The 19,743-nt window shown below is 44.2% G+C and overlaps 1 protein-coding gene across 2 annotated transcripts in view; it reads right to left on the bottom strand.

The window, feature by feature from the left end:
• Window positions 1-17,152, bottom strand: part of CHST11 (carbohydrate sulfotransferase 11) — a 140,192-nt gene extending 123,040 nt beyond the window's left edge. The window contains exon 1 of one of the 2 annotated variants that reach the window (XM_085049655.1): window positions 16,880-17,152. In XM_085049655.1, the coding sequence (XP_084905781.1) occupies window positions 16,880-16,997 (118 nt within the window). In that variant the 5' untranslated portion in view covers window positions 16,998-17,152. The remainder of the gene's footprint in view (window positions 1-16,879) is intronic. The other variant, XM_085049656.1, reaches the window with a different exon arrangement.
• Window positions 17,153-19,743: the final 2,591 nt, after the last annotated feature.

The following is a 19,743-nucleotide window of genomic DNA, read 5'->3' as shown; positions in this document are numbered from 1 at the left end:
CCATTTATTTCACATCAGATTAGAAGGTTCCAAGCTCCTTAGTAACAAACTCAACCAAATTCACATGGTGGCACTGCATAGAAGTGTAAAAAGTATTGATGAAGGCAAACTTTTCCAGCATCACCCAGTAATCCTGGGAGCATTCAGCAGTTTAAACTACTATTTTTACCCCTCCTGGGCCTCTCATCAGGCAGTGCTGAGAAGGTTCCAACACCAGGAAAATGCTACTCTACTATTTCATGCACAACTTCTTTCCCATTCTGCAACTAAACATGCAGGAGGCATCTTGCACTTAAGTGGTTGTCTTACAGAGGACTTCTGAATTCAGGATTCAAATCAGGATTCAAATTAGGTCTCACTTTGCTCACAGATTTCCCACTGTGTCGAGATCCTAATATAACCACAGCTCTACCAGGCAGCACAACTTACAAGCAAAGGATGCAAATAAAGTGAGAAGTGCTCAGCATGGACCAGGCTGACTCAGCAGGTGATCTTTAAGATATATATATATATATTTATATATAGCTAGATGAGTAAATAGGGGTCCCTGGAGAGGAAGGCTGGTTGGCACCTCAGAAGGACAGATTTTGTATTAAATAAATAATACACTTTAGCAGTCTAAGAACTCATTAGCATTTTGTAAATATTTTACATATTAAATTCTCTGTATTCTGAGATGATGGGTTGAGGTCCCATCTCAGCTGTGGGGTCTGAAAAGTACTATCAAATCAGACTCATGGCACTAAGTGGGAAAGCAGAAGGCAGAGCCCAGAACTGAGCTGCCAGGCACTTTGAACTTTCCCATGGAGAACTGGTAATTTCAGATGCTGTAGGTCAGCCAGCTGATAATGATCCTGCAAAACCATGCTATGAAAAAGAATGTTGTAGTTCAGTGAGAAAATAATGAGAAACTTTTCTTTTGGCTTGTTCTCAAATAGTTTATCACAATTTCTCATACACACACAAAAAAGAGCTTTTAAATTTTTTTCCTCTCATTTCACTGAATTTTTCTTACACAAAGTAGCTATGAAAGCAAGAAACTATTAAATTGTTCAGTGAAGACAGCAATTAAAGGTGCTGAAGGGAAATGGCACAGCCAGCAGGATATAAAGTCACTTTGGCTGACCCCATTGGCCAAGTAGAACAGCTTCACAAGGCACAGGGGACACCAATCCCCACAGCTCAGTGCCATGGGCTCCTTCTGAAAAATGGAGAGTCACAAATTTATTTTCTCTGCTTCACTGGGAGCCATCTGAGGGACACAATTTCATCTCAATTGGGTAAAGAAGACAGAACTCACAGTTTCAACTTCCTTAAGCAAGTAAACTTTGAAAACAAGCAATTTTGCAGCAGGAGAAAGTGAAAAGGAAAGGAATGAATAGGTCACTGAAAAGCTGAATAAAGACAGGAAAAGGTCAGTTAAAATAATTTTCAATGGAGCTCTAATATGGGAGTGCTGCAGTGTTCTATTCAGAGGAATAGTCCAGTGATTAAATAAAACAAAACACCAAAGGCAAAGGACTTGACTTGCTGCAGAGTCATGCATGATCAAAAATGTTTAATTAAGACTCTGGGGCTTGTTCAAAGCCACCAGAGACAGCTTGAAACAAAATAAAGTTCTCCTAGGACCACCAAAAACTGTTGTTCGGAGCATGTTGGAGGTCAGAGAGCTTACACTGAGCTTGGAATAAAAAAATTAAATAAAAATAGAAGAAAACCTTTGTCATCTCCTCTGTGTCCACATCACAGAGCATTCCCAGGATGCCTCTGCTTGACAGCAGACCCTAAAGCAGCTTAGACCAACACAGATCCTCTTGGCTTTCAGTGCTCTCTGTGCCCAAGGGAGTTGTAGAGGTGACCTAGAACCAGAACATTTTCAGCACCCAAGCCACATTCAAAGCTTCGTAAGTTCTTTATAAAACAAAGTAAGAAATCTTGGATTTATGTAATTACATCATCTCATCCTTGCCCAGAATGCTTCCAAAATACAGCGACCATAAAATTTGAATCACTAATGAAGACAAAAACGCTTTCTGAGCGCTTTGGATCCTGCCAAAGACACATCCATTATTGCCAAATGTTTCATTCTTTGCAATTTCTAAACAGACGTGCCTCTTCCCTAGACTGATCTTTAACTGGCTCTGTTACAGTCCACTCCAGACTCACTGGAAAGGGAAAATAGAAAGTAAAATAGAAGGGAGACAAATGTGTGCAGGTGACACACATCCAATGACATACAGCTAACTGATGGGAGAAACACAGCAAGGGTTCAAGCAAATGAACAGACTCCCTCTTGAAATGCACACACCATTGTTTTAGCCTTGACTCTTTTCATAGCATTTCTCCACCTGTGATCACCTGACAGTCCTGTGCTGTTCAGCCTCACCTCCCTGCTGTCCCACTGGAGTTCCTTACACAGGTGAGGAAAGGCAGGAAGATTCTATGGATGAGTGTTTTCCTCCACTTCAGCTGTGCCAGTGACTTGCTTTTGAAAGCAGAGTCTGTAAGGGTGATTTAAGGTGTAACTTACAGCTACAGGCATGTCTGTTTATGAAATGTTTCTGAAAACATTCCCTGGATTGGCTTTTCATCACTCTTAGCTGTAAGTACTTTAATTCTACACATGGATGCAGCAGCAGCTGCTAGTGACTATCTCCCACCAAAGCTGCTGTCCTCTGAAAGCTTCCAAATCCTGCCCAGCCTCTCTCCCTGAGTGAGGGCTGCACATCTCTGCTCACCAATGCTACAACTTCAAACATCCATCTTTCTAACTCCATAGCAGTAATTCTCTTTTGCCAGAATTCTCCATGCCACCTGCACTTTTTTATTTTTACTGAGGTCTCCTCTTATAATGCTTACAAGTACACAAGCAGTTTCACCTTCATCTTCAATAAGCCTTTTAAGCCTCAAAGACTGAAGATTTTCAGTACAATGGTGGATTTTTCACTTGAAGTTACAGTATGCAACAAAACCTCCCTTTAAAACAAGGTGCCTCAGTCTGACACTCAAACTTGAAACATAGTGACATTTAGGCTTTGATCCTCAATCCCAACTCACAAGTCAGCTTTGGAAACAGATCCAAAGCTATCAAGGACCAATCTCTGAATCAATTTCAAACATGACCCAAATTGACAGTCTGGCAATTAAGATCTTTTCTGCAGAGATTAACATTGTATAAATTGACATAAATTTAAATTTTCTTTGCCAAGATCTAACTTTTTACAGCCAGATCACTCGGCAAACTTTCCATTTAAGCTCCAGTTACAGTTTGGCTTCACTAGAAGCCCAAGCTCAAGACTGAGCTCTTTGATGCCATGAAATCTGTCTCTGTCAGACTAACATAAATCAGATTTTTTTCTTTCTTGCTGATGATATATGACGATAAAACAAGATGCATTTGTTTTACACATCAGTGATGTATCTGTTTTGTCTTCTTGCCTCCCTTCAAGGAGAGCTAGCAACCTCCATAGCTGCCAGCACTGGAATAGTCCCTGGCAAAGCCAAGCAGCAGGACTGCTTATGCCACTGGAGCTCTACAGCAATGCTGGAAAGATCAAAATAAAAATACAAAACAAATCCACTGGCCAGGCTCACTAGAAAAGTCCTAGGAAACTCTCCTGTGGCTTCTAAGCATTCTTTCCCACTCTGTCAAATAATTACTTGTGCTTCCCAGTCCTGATCACAGGTGGAAATATCTTCCTCCTTTAGAGGCATTAACCCCTGAATAACATATTTCAGGAACGGGAAAAGCAGCCAAGTACAAAGTAGAAATACAGCTAAGAATAACCAGTGGTAAAACACAAACCCCAACAATATTAATCAATAATGCATCATAAAAATGCAATCCTTAGCAGTAGAAAGTGGCATATTAAATTGCTCATAAGAAGAGATTAATATATTCCTGTCAGAGTGGAATTGAGTGACATATGACTGAGAATTAGGGGAACTTGTCCTTACCACTGAAGATAAACTGCTCTCACTGCTACCTCCCAAGTTAATTTGAAGTATGTGTTAGCACTGATAACCCAGCCCTAAGGTGGTGACTGTCAGAATGAAAAGCACTGTAAAGGAATATTCATTCGCAAATTAATCAGGATACATGGCAAAAGGATCAAAATGCAAATTAATAATTAAAATTTTACTTATCAGTTTATTATTCCAATACAAACTGCAGAATCTGTTGCTAGATAGGCTGACACTTCTGAGCTGAACCCACATATGTTTCTTCTGCTCACTCCTGCAGAAGTACAATTCCCTCCCTCCAAGCAAACCTTCTGCTGAGCAAAGAGTAAGAAGCCCCAGTGAGCAGCAGCTCCCTTTTTCCATACTTACAAAAAAATGCTTCTCTTGCCTTAACATCAAGCTGCAGGCAATGGCTCACATGAACACCTGTTCCAGTGGTGTTCTTTATTTCCTGAAAGCATTTCTTTTAACGACATTAAATTCAATAATCTCTTTTTAATTATACTGAAATTCTGACTCAAAAAAACCCTACCTGGTGACATATTTCTCCTCAGTACTAATGCCCACTAATGGGAGCGTTTGAAAATCCCATACTTTTAAAACAAGATCTAGAAATCCAATTAGACATGTGCTTTGATCAGGTTTTGCCTGCTTCACCACCAGTTCCAGCTCGAGAGGAACACCAACATCACCCGTGAGGAATGGCCCAGCATGGTGTGGTTGGCATGCCAGCACCACCAGAGCGAGACAAAAGGGCCAGCAGGCTGGAGAAAAGGAAGCAACAAAAGCCATGACCTTCAGCGTTCTTGCAACCACCAGCCAGCTCTGCTAGGAATCACACACTTGGAGAACCAGTCCTGCCTCTCTGGGAACACATGCCAGGCTCTGTGTATCTATTTAGCAAAAAGGAACTGGTTTTCCTTTGAATAAATATCCCTGATAAAATAAGATTCCCCTAGTAGGGATCGTTCCTCCTCTGTGATGCTTTCCTTTCTGCCCTGAAAGCATCCTCACATTTAGCATCCAAAAGTGGGAAGGTCTGAGAGCCAAGGTTGTACTCACAGAATATTGGCAGCCTGGGAAGACAAAGCTTCCCTCCTTCCTGGGGTCAACCTCTTCTCCCTAAGGACCAGCTTATAACAGACAAAGAAAGAAGCAATTAAATAAAATCCGAGTCTTATTCCCCGAACTTGACAGCGTTTTCACATGTTAGAAAACTGCAAACCCATTTGCCAAGGGGCAAGGGAACAGATGGGAGCTGAAAGGGCTATTACATAAATTAAGCATGTAAACACTGGTTGTCTGCTCAAAACCCAGCTCCTGTAATTTCCATGTGTGCAGGGTTTGATGTGGCCAAAGCACCATTCCCACTTGAAGATGGGTTTACGTTTTTCCAGTTTGCTACATAACTGTGTTGTGCCTAAAACTGCCTACAGCTAGAAAACGTGACAAACATGACAGAACCCTGCTATTTCCAGCAAGGAATTTAATGGGTAAAAAAGACACCACGTGTATTTTTAGGCTATAAATGAAGTTTTAAAGTGGTCCCTCTCCTGAGCATTTGAACAGATGTAGTGTGCAAGCAATCCACTACCAGCCACAACTTGTGACAGAGCAACACTTTTCATAATTCAATGTAAAATTGATCTGACAGATGAGCAAGAAGCAAACAAACACCAGAACTTCAGACACAGATATATTTCTTACTATGCTTGTTTGACTCTGAGGGAGACACGGAAACTTACAGGTCAGCAGGGGAGGGAAAAGGAGGAAGAAAAGCATTTCTGGATGCCTTGCAGTGATGACAAGAAGTCAAAAATGCCTCACTGCAGCTCTTAGTCCTGTGCACTTGTGGGAAATAGTCACACATGTTCAGCAAGATAGATGGGAAGTTTTTTATGTTTCCAAGACTGAGGTAAAAATACCCTTTCAAACACGTTAAGTAGCTCCCATTTCCCCACTATGCACTGCATGAAGCATCACATCCAATGCCCCAGACTTTCACAGGAACTGAAAAAGATGCTAGATTTAAATCTGGGGCTGCTCTGAGCAGTGGCAAACACATTAATGAAATGCTATACCAGGGTTTTCTTTTTCAAGGAATGAACATCAGCATTGTCCCACAGGCACCACAGAAAGGATGGAGGTCTAAAAGGGAAGGATTTGGGAAAGTATCAACCAGCAGCTCGAGCCCCTCACAGAGACAGGTGATGTTACGTTCCTGACTTGGACTTTAAAACTGCAATGAGAGAAGAATGAGCAAAGGGCAGGGACAATGTAAATTTTAGAAACCTGAACATAAAGGCAAAACACAGTGAAAAATTAGAAGCAAGGGCTGTTTATGCCTCTGCTCTGCAGTACAAGCAAACAGAGCACATCTGTAACTAGGCATCAGGACTTGGATGCCCTGGGGCACAGCCCGTGGTCTCGTGGAGGCAACACTTTGTACAGGATTAAATTAAGTATTTCTGCCCCAGAAGTAGACTTGGACCCAAATTCTCAAAGATTTCCAGAAATGCTGCTCCTAACTTGTTCCCAGAGAAAGACTTCAACTGCAACAGACAGCAGGAAAGCACAGACTCACCATTAAACAATATACAACACTCGTGGCTTGACAGTCAGTAGTTTCCAGGCTCACAGAATGCTGAAAAAGTACAGCAGGCATAAACCATTCTGGCAAGGTAAGAGTGGCTGAGGTACAGCCTGATGACAACAGATCCCCTCACAGCTGGAAAGGGAGCATAAAATAAATCTTTTGGTCACATCCCAGTGAACGCAGGAACAAGCAAAAGACCTGAAGAGCACCAAAAAAAACCCCTAAAATGAAGGGGGGGAAAGCCTCTGTAAAGACTAGCAGTGGGAAAAAACTCCAGCTAGTTTGGACATCCAAGAATTATGGCCTGTTTCCCTTGGTGCCCAAGCACACTGTGGGGAATGAGACATTTCTGGTTGCACAAAGAGTTCTCACAGCAATGTGTGACCATGCTGGCTGCAGTGTTCTGGAGATGGATGGGGCTGTAAGGCACTGACATGATACTGATGTATGAACTTCACGCACTGCTAATCATTCAGATACAATAGCTCCATGTATATTTTTGTTGTGCAAACTCTCCTGGCATCATCTGCAAAACATTCTCCTCTCTCCACTCTGGAAGTTTTTAAGAAGTGTTCAGGAAACAGGCAGAGAATGGGGAAAGACTCACTGGAAACACTGATGGGTTCTGGGGGGAGGAAAAAGAGAAAAAGAAGAAAAAAACCCCAAACCACCCAAAAAAGCACAAGCTGGATCAAGACAGCCAAATATGAAGACAATTTTAATTAAACCACGCCTGTCTTATATCATCCATTTCAGCTAATTTAGTATCTCGAAAGTGTTTTATCTCAAAATAGTTAATAGCTCCAGAAGCCCCAACTTTTCCCCAGTTTTTTCTTTAATGCAATTACATTTTTGCTGTTGCACCAGAAATATTAATAGCCTTTTCTGCATGAGTAGAGAAGCTCTACAGCAGGACAAGAAGACTTCAATCCTGTTGATGATCTGCATGCTAATGGTTACATATAGCTTGTCTGTCAATGTAATTTCTACTGAAGCTATTGAAGATAGGCAGCACCTCTCTCAATACTTCAAGTGTCTCTACAGGAGAAAAATTCCATTCACTTGACTGTAAAAATGACAAGAAAGTGGGAAAACAGACAAGCAAAGCAGTTATTCTACTGTATATTGCTCTGTAGGAAGACACAGAAGGACAAATTCTGCTTCTCATTACAGTACCTTTGATCCAGAATTGATCTAACCTAGTCAATGGAACTGACCCAGATTTACAGGGGAGAAACAGCTGAGGGCTCCAGCCAAGCCTGCAATCCTATATTTCCACCTCCAAGGGGGATGTGTGCCCTTTGTGCCCAAAATCCTCTGCTCTAGCACAGCAGACCTGACCCAGCACTCACTAAAATCAACTGAAAAGTGAGCACAGTCTCCTCCAGTCCATCAGGTAAATTCAAACCACTCAGTGTACTCTTAAAAAAAAAAAAAAAGAAAAATCCACACTCACCCCTGCAGTCCATCATTCTCTGGGGTATTGCCCCACCTGATTAGCAGTTACTGCAACTTCATAATTACGTGAAGTAACTTCATAATTATGAAATCAACTTCATAATTCACATGCATGTGCTTAATTCTAAAGATAAAACGCTTATCACCATCTGGAAACTCAAATGTATTTTAGAAGTTAATCAAGACCAAAATACATAATCAAGGCAGGCTTTATCAGTTTTGTATTTATGACCCCAACTGACACATTTTATTAATCACCAAGTGTTTAAAAAGTGCTAATGCCCTCCTCCTCAGTTACTATAAATTCTCTGCTCCCACTTCCAACAGAGGCTGTAAAAATACAGATTACTAGAAGGACATATTTGGCTCCTGGTACCACCAGTGTGGGTGCAGATTGTGCTATTCCATGTCAGGTCACTTCAGATAATACAGACATTTCTGTTCTGCCTGCATACCAATCAGCTTTAAAGCACTATAATGCAAATAGTCCTTAAAAGGATTTTAACTACCTAAAGCTCTTTGTTTTAAGACAAGGTATTACAGTAAAGATCATCCATGAGATCCAATTATAGTCACCTTATTAATTATATGTCTACCTTGCCTAATTCAAAAATCCCTATGAGCTATCCATTTAAAAGTTTTTGATTCCTTTATACAACCATTTATCAACCAAAAAAGCATAAAAATTATTAGCTACAATGTCATTTGCTAAATGAATTCAGAAGGCATTACTCTAAGGGTCTTCAAGCCTACCTTTTCACCTTTTTTGCCATCTACAAAATATATCGTGAAGGTCCAGGTCTTAAAAATAAAAGAAAAACAGAAGAAAAGGGGGAAAAAAAGAAACAAAAACAACAACCAAACAAAACCCCAAACAACAACAAAGCATCACCACCACAGTTCTCTTCTTTTTACAGAGTACAATGTGTTTGAGAAGTGTGGATTGAAACCCAACAAAGCCTTTTATTCCTTGAAGGTTTTATACGTGGACTCTGCAATTAAAAACTATCGTCTGCCACCACTCAGCCAAATAACATAAAAGGACACAATCTTCTGCTCCTGAGTGACTAAGGAGAGCACCATGTGAGCATTTCACACCTGGAGCTGCAGTCAGTCCACCTACCTCCATGGCATTTGCTGGATGGAGTTAGCATCTCCCAAACCCCCGGAATCACAGTGCTGTGAGAAATTCTGCTCGATTGCATTGTTTGTATTTTCCATTTCCCCCAGCACTTTCTTTTACGTTTTTTCATAGGAGTGTGAAGCTGTCGCAGCAGTGATTGATAGTGAGGGAGCAAAGTCATCCCTCAGTGTCTACAGCCTGGCACAAACGAGATGAAGGCTACCTTGAAAGGGCTACTCTTACTGGTCAAACTGATTCACTGATAAACTGTAAAAATTCTTGCTTTTCTGCAGCCTAGAAAGAATTCATAAAACCATTACATCTCTCAAGCTGGATGTTTCCGAACGTGTAAGTTGAGAAGGAATAACAGAAATGATAAACCACACTTACTGTTCATTCCAATTGGTAAAATAACAAAGGCACCTATGAGGAGTCCTTGGCACTTCTGGGGCTTCTTTTAATAGCAAAGAACTTCATACTCCTTAGAGCAGCCTTGTTAGGAGAAAAGGGTTTGCACTTCAGAAATCAATGCATTTGGATTACCTGGGCCACCAACTACAGATTCTGTAGGGGTGGGAAGATGGGTGAGTGCATGAGCATATTCACACACATTTGTGTGCATTGCCATTTTTTTTTCCAGTCAGCATTTTATAAGTGCTCATACTCAGCTTTTTTAATCCACTGATTCAAATTTCTCAGGGGAAAAAACATGAAATACTAAGTTTCCAAATCTAGCCTCAATGTCAGTCAGTGTGCTCTAATGAACATTTTCCTTCAAATGTTCCAGTGGCAGCCATCTAATTTTATTTCTTTTAAATAGCATTCCCTTCTGATGCTTGTAACCTAAATGTTAATGCCTCATTCAGGACCTCATCTCTAATGTGTAAAATTAATGTGGCCAAAAGGAAAGCTGTCATCTGCTTTCATCGCCAACACTGGGCACAGTGTAAAAAGCAACCCAAAAAAAGCATTGCTATTTTTAAATAATTTCAAAACCCTGGGTATTTAAATGTTAAATGCATAAGGTAGGAACTTCCTGGTGATGCTACATGTGGTGAGACAGCCCGAGAGGACAGTGAGGAGGGAGCTGAGATCTAACACAGGCCATTCATATGGAAAACTGCAATTTCAGTTTGACAGAAGGGAATGGATCTACTCCAGACAATCTCACCAACAGCTAGCTCCTTATGAAGGAGCATGTGGAGAGGGCAAGAAAACAAACCACATTCATTGATCAGCATTTAATAAAATGTAGGGGATGAGAATATTACACAAGAGAAGCAACCAAGGGTCCAAGGGTATAGGCAGGAAAAATTTTGATTTATCCATGGAACTTTAGTTTCACGTGTCAAACAATTTTATGAAGGGGGAACACACTGCATCCTCTGCTGATTACATTCACAAAACTGAAATCCAAGAAAATTCCTATGTCTGGTGGCATTAAGCAGAGATAATTAGGAACTGAATTCTTTCACTGGTTCGCAGTAGTCTCTGGTGGTCTCATCTTCTAGCTAAGAGCATGAGGCTTGTGCCAGAAACACCACTTTGTCACATGCAAGCATTCTGCCCATAACAAGACACTATCTATAACCTGGATACTGAAACACAAATAATGAGGAATTAACTGAAATCAGTTTGAATTGCAACTGTAAGAACAAATACCACAAAGATCCTACATGAATGGGCTACACAGGGAGCAGGAACATCCAACAAAACGTGAATGTGATTTGAAATGTTATCCTTGTAAGATAGCAGGTGGCTGCTGAATCTAAGTAACACACCACAGACATCTCATCATCCTTATCCTGGGCACACCAGGTCAACACAAGTACATCATTCCTGAACTTCATTTCAGTCCTTTAATGTGAAGGGGAAAAGTCCTTCTCTTTTCACTGATTTCAACTGGGCCCTTCACCCATGCATCTAATGCTTCATTTAATGTCTGTTGACACTTAGACAAGTCACATACAGAACTCAAACGCTGGCTTTGAACAGCACAATCAGAACAATCAGAAAGAAAAACCATCAGATTCAAATCATTGTGTCCCCCATCCCAGTCCTTAACTCCCTCAGGATCAACTCAGAGATACATAATACATATGCATCAGCCCAAAAGGCTTGGGAGGAAAAAAACTGTGCTGGAATGACATTCACACAAGGACAACTGCAGCAGCTTTGTCAGGCAGGATTTGATGTAGTACATCTGGCAACAGAGTCAAACAAAATGCACTAGTGCTGGCTTTGGAAAAAGTAACATGAATCTAATTTCTTCCAATTGTCTGAACCACTTTTAGAGTTAATTGCATGGTACAGTACAAGATAAACTACCTGTCACTTCTGAAAAGTAATGGAAACAATTTTAGAATTCAGAAATATGCTCATATTTCTGAATATGAAATAAAATTGAGATACGAGTTGCACCCAAACAATTGTGCAAATTTATTCATAAAAAGCACTGTGCATTTTCTCTATATATTATTTTGCTAAGTTCAAAACAACTTTTCCATATACACTGACTTTATCTCTGAAAAAGTTACTTTAGCTAAGTCATGACACTTTTACAGCCATGAATAGAGTGTCAGTGCTCTGAAAGTTAGCACATACTTTCCCAATATTGATACACAGTATTAACAAAAATAAAAGCTTATAAAAACCTACAGGCTAGAAAATGTAACTGTGGAGTAATAAATATCCTGACAAGTTAAAATGTAATAAGACATCACTGTGACTGTAATTACCTAGGTAATTTTTGCTTGAACACATTCCGAGGCAGATTTTTATTTCTTAAGTTCAGCAAGCAGTTGTTGCAAAAAGCTACACTCATTTGTACTGCAATAAAAAAAGTTGCTCTTCTAATAAGTTTAATATTCACTAACCAGGAAGACTTCTACAAAATACAAAGAGCAGTTTAACTCTCAACTTAAGGCAGTTCCAGACTACAGTACCTTTGAGAGGAGTGACCAGAGTGAGTTTGCTCACACTGCTGACAGTTCCACGGAAATCTCCAAAAAGCTTCTTGGGACACCAACAAACAGATAGAGCACACGGCAGGGTTTCTGGGGGGTGGACTTCATTGCATGCAATTAAACGAGGGCCAGTTTCTTGAGGCTGTCAAATGAACTCCACTTCTCTGCATCCCAAAGAGAATAATTTAAAAGCAGTATACAGGGTCCATCAAAGGAATGCCACACACCCAACTGCCCTGCAGATCTCATTCTCCTTTGTAAGCAAGGGAGAAAGCGAGGATCAATTGCAAGATGGGAGACTGCTGCATTGATTTTCAAACAGAATCTTCCATCAAAACCAATGGTGAGCTTGTTTTCAGACATGAGGGAAAAAAATCTCATGTGGTCTGAGTTGTTCTGATATTTGAGCAAAGGTAGACATCAGCTATCAGTCATACAGTGCTGCATATTTAACTGAGATAATCATGGGCAGGAGGCAAGTCTGACCTCTGAGATCCAACATTTGCTAGCATCCACAGGAGAGCAGGACAAGTCTAAAACAGGAGATCAAAAATAGAGCAAAAAGATGTGGGAAGGAGGGGTGGGAAGGGAATCAGGTTTAGAATAAGTTAGTTTCATAAACCTGTCTGAGGTAACAAAGATAGTATAAATCATTCTGCCTCTGTGAGGAATTTTACATCTTGAGGGATGCTAACACCCCAGCAGTGTGACCCCCAGGCTGGCAGAGCAGCTCCTGACTCAGTCCCTGACTCTCAGTCCCCACTCACTGCAGCTGGGAAGCCTCCAGAACAAAGCAAACACATCTGGGAAAGTGCAGGCAGGCTAAAGCCTAGTGAGCAAACTGATTTCACAGGAAATGCAGCAGATAAAACTATGGTGGGCTGTCATGTAAAACCCCAAGACTGACCTATTTCACACAGACAGAAGTTCCAGGAGCATGAAGCAATAATCAGCTTGCACTCAGTTATCTAGATAGCACATGGCAGGAGAGTGAAGGGGAAAAATATTTCGAGCAAAAGAGACAGGGAAAATCAGCTGAATATTGCTGTATCTCCAGCTAGAGCAAACACTGCAGCATGGGTTTTTTTCCAGAAAAGGCTAGACAGGCAATAGGAAAACATCCAAGTTCCCACTACCATTTCTTCCCTCGGGAACAAACTTAGCCCCAGATAAGCCACAACAGGCAGGATCATCTCCAAAGTTTTCTTTACAGTGGTCCTGAGCACTAAGAAGCAGCACCATTCACCTTCCCCCACCAGCTGGCTGGAGAACCTGCCTTGGAGGGTTTGTTCCCAAGCTCACAGGCAATCTCTGACAAAACTCACACAATGCAAAGGTGCAATAACCAAACAGCACATTTACAGCTGGCTCCCCGACAAAGAATGGGTACACAGTCAAAAAATGAAAAAAAAAAAGAAGAGTAAAAAGCACCTGATTTCCTTCCAATATGAATTTGTTAGTATTTGAGATACAGCACAAGGGACACACATCATATTCTTTTCCAAAGATAAGGCTAAGCTCATCTTCCCAGCCTCAGGCATTGGGTGTGTTCATGTTGTTTGGGTTTTTCGCTTGTTTGTTTTTAAGAAAGTCTTCTGTTAACTATGCAGTTTTCTTTTTTTTTTTATCCCAAAGAAAACAAAAAGCTATCAGCAGAAATTTGTCTCTCACATTTCTAAGCAAGACTTTCACATTCAAACCTTCTAAACTAAAAAATCCTCATCTAACGGATAAAGATTTATCTTAACCCCAAGAGGGTTGGACTCATCATTTGGTGGCTGTCTAGCATCTTCCACTTTGGCTTTCTCACACCTAAAACTGGTGAGAAAGCTTTGGAAGTAGCCTCCTGAAATTCACCAAGAGAACTCTGAGGGTCAAGAAAACGACAGCAAGGAGCTGACACTTCTTGCTGAGGGCTTATCTGGAAACCATATTTTCTCTCCAAAAGGTTTGGGTGGGAATTTTTCATCCAATTCTGATTACAAAGTGCCTCTGCTAAAGAGCATGGTAAGCTACCACTAACAGTGAGACTGGCAAGCCAGAGATGAGAGACAGCTCCCTCCTGCAGCTGTTTGAAGACGTGCTTCAGTGGGGACCAGCTCAAATTTAGAACACCTCCAACAACAAAAAGGGCATTAGCCAAGATTTTGAAAGCTCATAATACCTCCAGTCCTGACCCACGCTCTGCCCAGGGTCTGTCTGCAGTGAATTCTGACACACAAGAAGGGTTATGAACATATCTTACAATAAAGATTTAACTCCTAAAAATGAGCTGCTACCCAATGTTCATCACATTGACAGCTCTACCACCTCCCTCTTTCCTGACCCTTCAAGAACTCTACATTCATCGATCACTCACACTGCCAGGATGGCAACACATCCAATGGCATAACAGATACCTGGGAGAGCAGCTGTCCCAGCCTTGCAAACCATGTGTGACCCAAACAGGGCACTGTGCTGGACTAAAGTAGGGCTTGAAGCTTCCCAGCAGCTTCCACTATGGAAACAGCCCGCAAAAAACCCAAAAAAAGCAGAATCAGTCATGATCAAAAATACACATTAAAGGTTGTGATCTACTTATTTTCAGATCCACTCCACTCACACTAGCAACCTAAATATGTGTCACACAGAAAATGGGTGCACATTATCCTCCTGGTGATTTCACAGCACCGCATTCTCTCCTCAGAGTTTATGCTAAATCCTTTGAACTGTACTAAAATCTCAACCTATTTATAGCCTCACAATACAATGAATATAAAGCCATAATCTCCAACAGTTACTATAGAGCATAGAGAAAATTCTTAAAAGGCGATTTTTTCTACACTCAAAAATTCACAGAAGAATATTTAGCCTACTCTCTCACCTACTGCATGCTGACTTTGTGTTCCAGCAGTATAATTCCTCTGAAACAAGGGGAAATAATAAGTCTTGGCCAAATTTTCTGAATATGTCCTCCAAACTATATTATCTGTGGAACTCCACCAGTTAAAATATCACACTTCTACTAAATTGGTGAAGCTGTGTTAGAACCAACAGTTCTGCATGGTGCCTTGAAGAAATTTAGCCTTCTCCAGGTCTGCTAAGGACTGAGCACTCCTTGTGAAACCAGTAAGCATAGGGCAGACACAGCAGGAAAGAAAAAAATATGCTAATTTTTCCAAGAAGTTGGCAGGTATTAACACAGATGGGCACCATACAAGAACACATTCATCAAGCAAATTATACCAACTCCGGAGGAGCAGGCAGCTGATAGAAAAACACCAAACAGGACTCGGCTTCACCACAGAACAGCAAATCTACAGATTCCTAATTCTATCAGTGCACCAAGCCTCTACCATTTGACGAAAAACTCTCCAAAAACTTTCAGGAAAAATAATTTCTCGTAGAATCATTCAGGTTGGAAAAGACCTCTAAGACTGAATCCAATCACTAAGCCAGCACTGCCAAGTCCACCACTAAGCTACGTCTCTAAGTGCCACATACACATATAGCAACTATGGGAGCCACAAGCAGGGAAAGAAAGAGTCCATCTGAATACATCCTTTTTCTTTTTACTGGACTGCAATTCCCTTATCAGCTACAGCTACATGCCCATAGCCAGGACACTTGGGAACTGGCAGCAGATAATAACAGGTATGGCTGGGAGTATTTGGCTGCCCAGGAGTGTGGCCAGTGTGGCAGCTACAGCTGCTGGCCCTCCAAGAGGATCAGTTCCTCTTACCAGCCTCGCTCCTCTGCTCAGCTGTCAGATCCTTCCAAAAACACACTGCAAGTGCAATTTCCACGTCATTTCTCAGGCAGAAAGGGGAAAAAGTGAGACAGACAGTTCGAAATTATTTGTTTTTGCCATGCTGGACAGATTTCACCAAGCTGCGCAAAGCATCCGCGACGGGTCTGTGCACACAGCTGACACGGCATGAAGTTTCCACTGCCCAATCCCACCTTTGTGTGTGTGAATCAGCAGCTGATCTACGTGGGACTTCCCTGGGAGCCAGCACTGCTGCTCCCGGTACAGCTCCATCCCTAGCAGGAGGGAAACTGAAAGGCTGAAGTCGCATTAGGTACCTGGGATCCGAGGCGATCCCCGCAGCCTTGCCCGGCGCTCGGCAGCCCTGCGGACACTCGTGCCCAGCCAGCGGCTCCACCCGAGCACCGGGACAAGCAGGGCCGTGCCGGGCAGCCGCCCCGCCGCTCCGGACAGCTCGGGCGAGCCGGCGCGGAGCTGCCGCCGGCGGTGGCGGGTGCCCTTGCTCGGGCGGGGTGCCCTGACACCTCGGAACACGCGCAGCTGGGCACACGAGAGCCCGCGGCCCCGGCTGGCAGAGGGGACGGGAGGGTCCCGCCGCCGGCACTGAGGGACCGCGGGGACCGCGCAGCTCCCGGCGCCGCTCCGCCACGGCTCGCTCGCCAGCCGCTCTCGCCTCCCGTCCCCCTTCACCAACCGCACGACGTAAAGCGGAACATAAAATTCTTAAATAAACCAACTTTCCTCCCTCCCGCGGGAAGTTTTCTGCGGGGGACGAGGCGACCTTGCTGCGCCCGCCGCCGCCGAGCCCCGAGCCTGCCGCAGCGGCGCCGGGAGCCGAGAGAGAGCCGAGAGAGAGCCGGGAACCGAGAGCCGGGAGCAGGGAACCGAGAGCCGGGAGCAGGGAACCGAGAGCCATCAGGGCTCCCGGGGCGCCACCTGCGCCGGCGGGGAGCGGGGCGGGCGCTGCCCTCAGCGGGGCCGGTGCTGCCGGGGATGCCGGTGCGGTTGCGGTGCCGGTGCCCTACCTGGGTGCAACATACTTTGGAAATAGAAGATGACGAGGATGAATGAGCCCACGGAAGTGACCAGGACCATCCTGCACACCCGGTTCATCCTCATTACTTCCAGCACCGCCGGCTTCATGGCGTTGTCCGGCGGCGCAGAGCGGGGCGGCGGAGCGCAGGGCTGGCGCTGGGAGCCGCTCCGCGCCCGCCCCTCAGCGCACCGAGCCGCCGGAGATGCGCGGCCGCCCGCGCCCCGCGCCGGGGGGCGTTAATGCCTGCGCTGGGCGTGACCACGCCGCGCGCCAGGCGGAGGGGCGCTCTGCGCGCGCGGGGGGGAGGCGGGCCGGGCGGGGAGCCGGGGCGGAGCGCGCCCCCCCCTCGCCACGGGGAGAGATGGTCCCGCCCGGCCGCAGGCGGGGACGAGCCGGGCGGCCCTGAGGGGCCGCGGGGACGCGCTCCGGCCCCTGGCGCTCCGGCCACCCCCGGGCGTCCGGCGGCTGCCGTCCGAGCGGCCCCTCTGCCCGTGAACTTGACCCGTCTGGGTCACTCTCGCCCTCTGCAGGGCCTCGGGGTCCGGCAGCCGCCGGCGGGCAGGAGCATCGGCCCCCGCCTGGCTCTGCCCCGTGCCGCGTTGGGGAGAGAAATTCTCCTCTCAGCTCTCGTGTGCTGCCTGTCACTCCGCTAACACTAGTGCCTCCTTGCAGTCTTGCCCCGCTCCGGAGGTTGGTCACACCAGACCGTGCCGGTGCTGTGGCGGTGTGGCGCTGTCCCGGCCGGGAGCTGTTCATTCCATCCCGGTGAACACCAACTCCGGGCGCTCGGAGCTGCGAGCCCTGCCGCTGCCCTGACACAAGTGAAAGGGGGCTCTTTTGTCTGTAAGCGCCACGCTTATAAGTTCTCTGAATTCACTAACCCTACTCATTTGTCGGTGGGAAACAAGAGCTCCTTGCCCCGCGGCCGGCCCGCCGAAGGTAGATCACCTTTGGGTAGCGGGGAGCAGCAGCAGGCGGTGAGACACGAGACCGTACGTGGGAGGAATGCAGAGGAGCTGCGAGCTCCAGAACAAAAGGCTCCTGCTGTCCAAGCGTGTGTCGGCTCTGGGACGGCTGGGGAGCGGGGGCTGCAGGAGCTGCGGCTGGGCTGAGAGCCGAGCGAGGCTTCCCAACGCGAACCACACAGCCCAGCTCCCAACCTGGGACTGTCCTCTTGCTCTGAGCTGCACAGGTGGTGAAAGTACAGCGCTGAATGGAAATGTCTTCGTGACAACATACCGTTTGTCTCTGCGCGGTGGAAACTGCTGTGTTTGTTCTCCTGATGCACCCAAATGACACTTTGCTGTTAGTTTTCTTTTTGCCAAAGTGAAAATCATTATACTAATGCTGGTACCGTCTTCATGTCTAAAAGGAATTTTTTCCCCTCCCGCTTCTGTCGGTTCTTCTGATGGGTTGAGGGGGAGGGGAAAATGAAAAATTGCCTTAAACAGTCTGAATCCAAAGCTGGGAAGCGAGTGGAGTAAAACATATTTTAAGCTAAAGAAACTGCTCCACTTCCATCAACTCCCCCCACCAAAAAAAAAGAGCCAAAACCCCCAAACAAACAAACAGCTCCAAACAAAACAAACAAGCAAACAAAACCCAGCCAACAAACCCAGAAGGTATGAGTGTTCCTTCCTGGGTAATTGTGACAGAAACATGGAAAGTCATCAGTTTTCCATTTCCACTTTGCAAAAGCCAAAGATTTTACCTCAAGGATAAACCAGTAATTAGTTAGTCATTTGTATCAGAGTAGATTATTTAGGTCTGGCCTAAAGTTCCTTTTATTAGAAATAAATTCCATTGATCATTAAGGAAGGTTTCACACAGTATTTTGCTTACTTTCTATAGATTCTCTCCATTTTTTTCCTTCAGCAGTTTTAATCTACATTGACCATTTTCTAGTCTTCCTAATGTAAAGGAAGCTTTAAATTTATTTTTCCCTTCTAAATTCAAGCTGCAAACATAACAAAAAGGTACTCTATGAAAAGCACTAGACAAAGAGAGGTATTTATATGTAATGCATCAAAGTGGCTGATCATTAAGGCAGTCAGCAAAAGTCAACGAGAAGCAGAGCCTGGCATTTCGGCCTCCCCTGTCAATACATATGCTGCAGCACAGCAGCAACTGCAGTATTTTAACAGAAAGGACTGGACTGTCTCCAGGAATCTGGATAAGACATCGAGGGATGAGGGCAAAAGCCTAGAACTCAATACTCAGCCAAGTGACACAAGCAGAGAAATGCTTTATGCTGTTAGAGAAGGTGGACAGTTTTTCAGTGAGGCTTCACAATAGTTGCTTTATTTTTTTTTTTTTTTTTTTGGAGAGCATCGTCCTCTAATGGGATGATGGGGAGTAAGAAGAAAATCACCAGCTGTGTTGCCATTTACTTTTAAAAGAACATTATAAAGCAATAGCATCATTATGAACATTGGCAATTATAAACTCAACATCCACCCAAATGCTTACAGCATCTCTGCAAATTTCCAACCATGACAGCCTTCCTGGTGAGTCAGGACAATGCAATGCAGCAGCCTATTTTTGAGAGATTGAGACAGCAGGTTTTTGGTTTTCCTACAGAAAGGAGCATAACTGAGGCAACATAAGGAAACACAGTTGTCTCTCCAGGTGGGTGCCAAATTATAGAATAGGTACATGAGCAGTTCAGGCACTTCTTCTAAAGTCTGCCTCTCTCTGAGTGAAAATTTCAGCAGCTCCAGAGCAGCAGGGAGTCTGGATAGCACTGTGGGTGTGATCACCTACTGTTCCCATGATAATAACCAGCGTTCAGTATCTCTGAATAAAAATAGTCCCATCGTCCAAGAGACAGTCTGGAAAGAAAGACTTCAGAGA

The sequence above is a fragment of the Lichenostomus cassidix genome, chromosome 1Ab (genome assembly GCF_008360975.1).
Source record: "Lichenostomus cassidix isolate B80296 chromosome 1Ab, HeHo_3.0, whole genome shotgun sequence".
Lineage (NCBI taxonomy): Eukaryota > Metazoa > Chordata > Aves > Passeriformes > Meliphagidae > Lichenostomus > Lichenostomus cassidix.
Note: the sequence above shows the minus strand (reverse complement) of the source record. Positions and strands in the feature narration are given on the sequence as shown.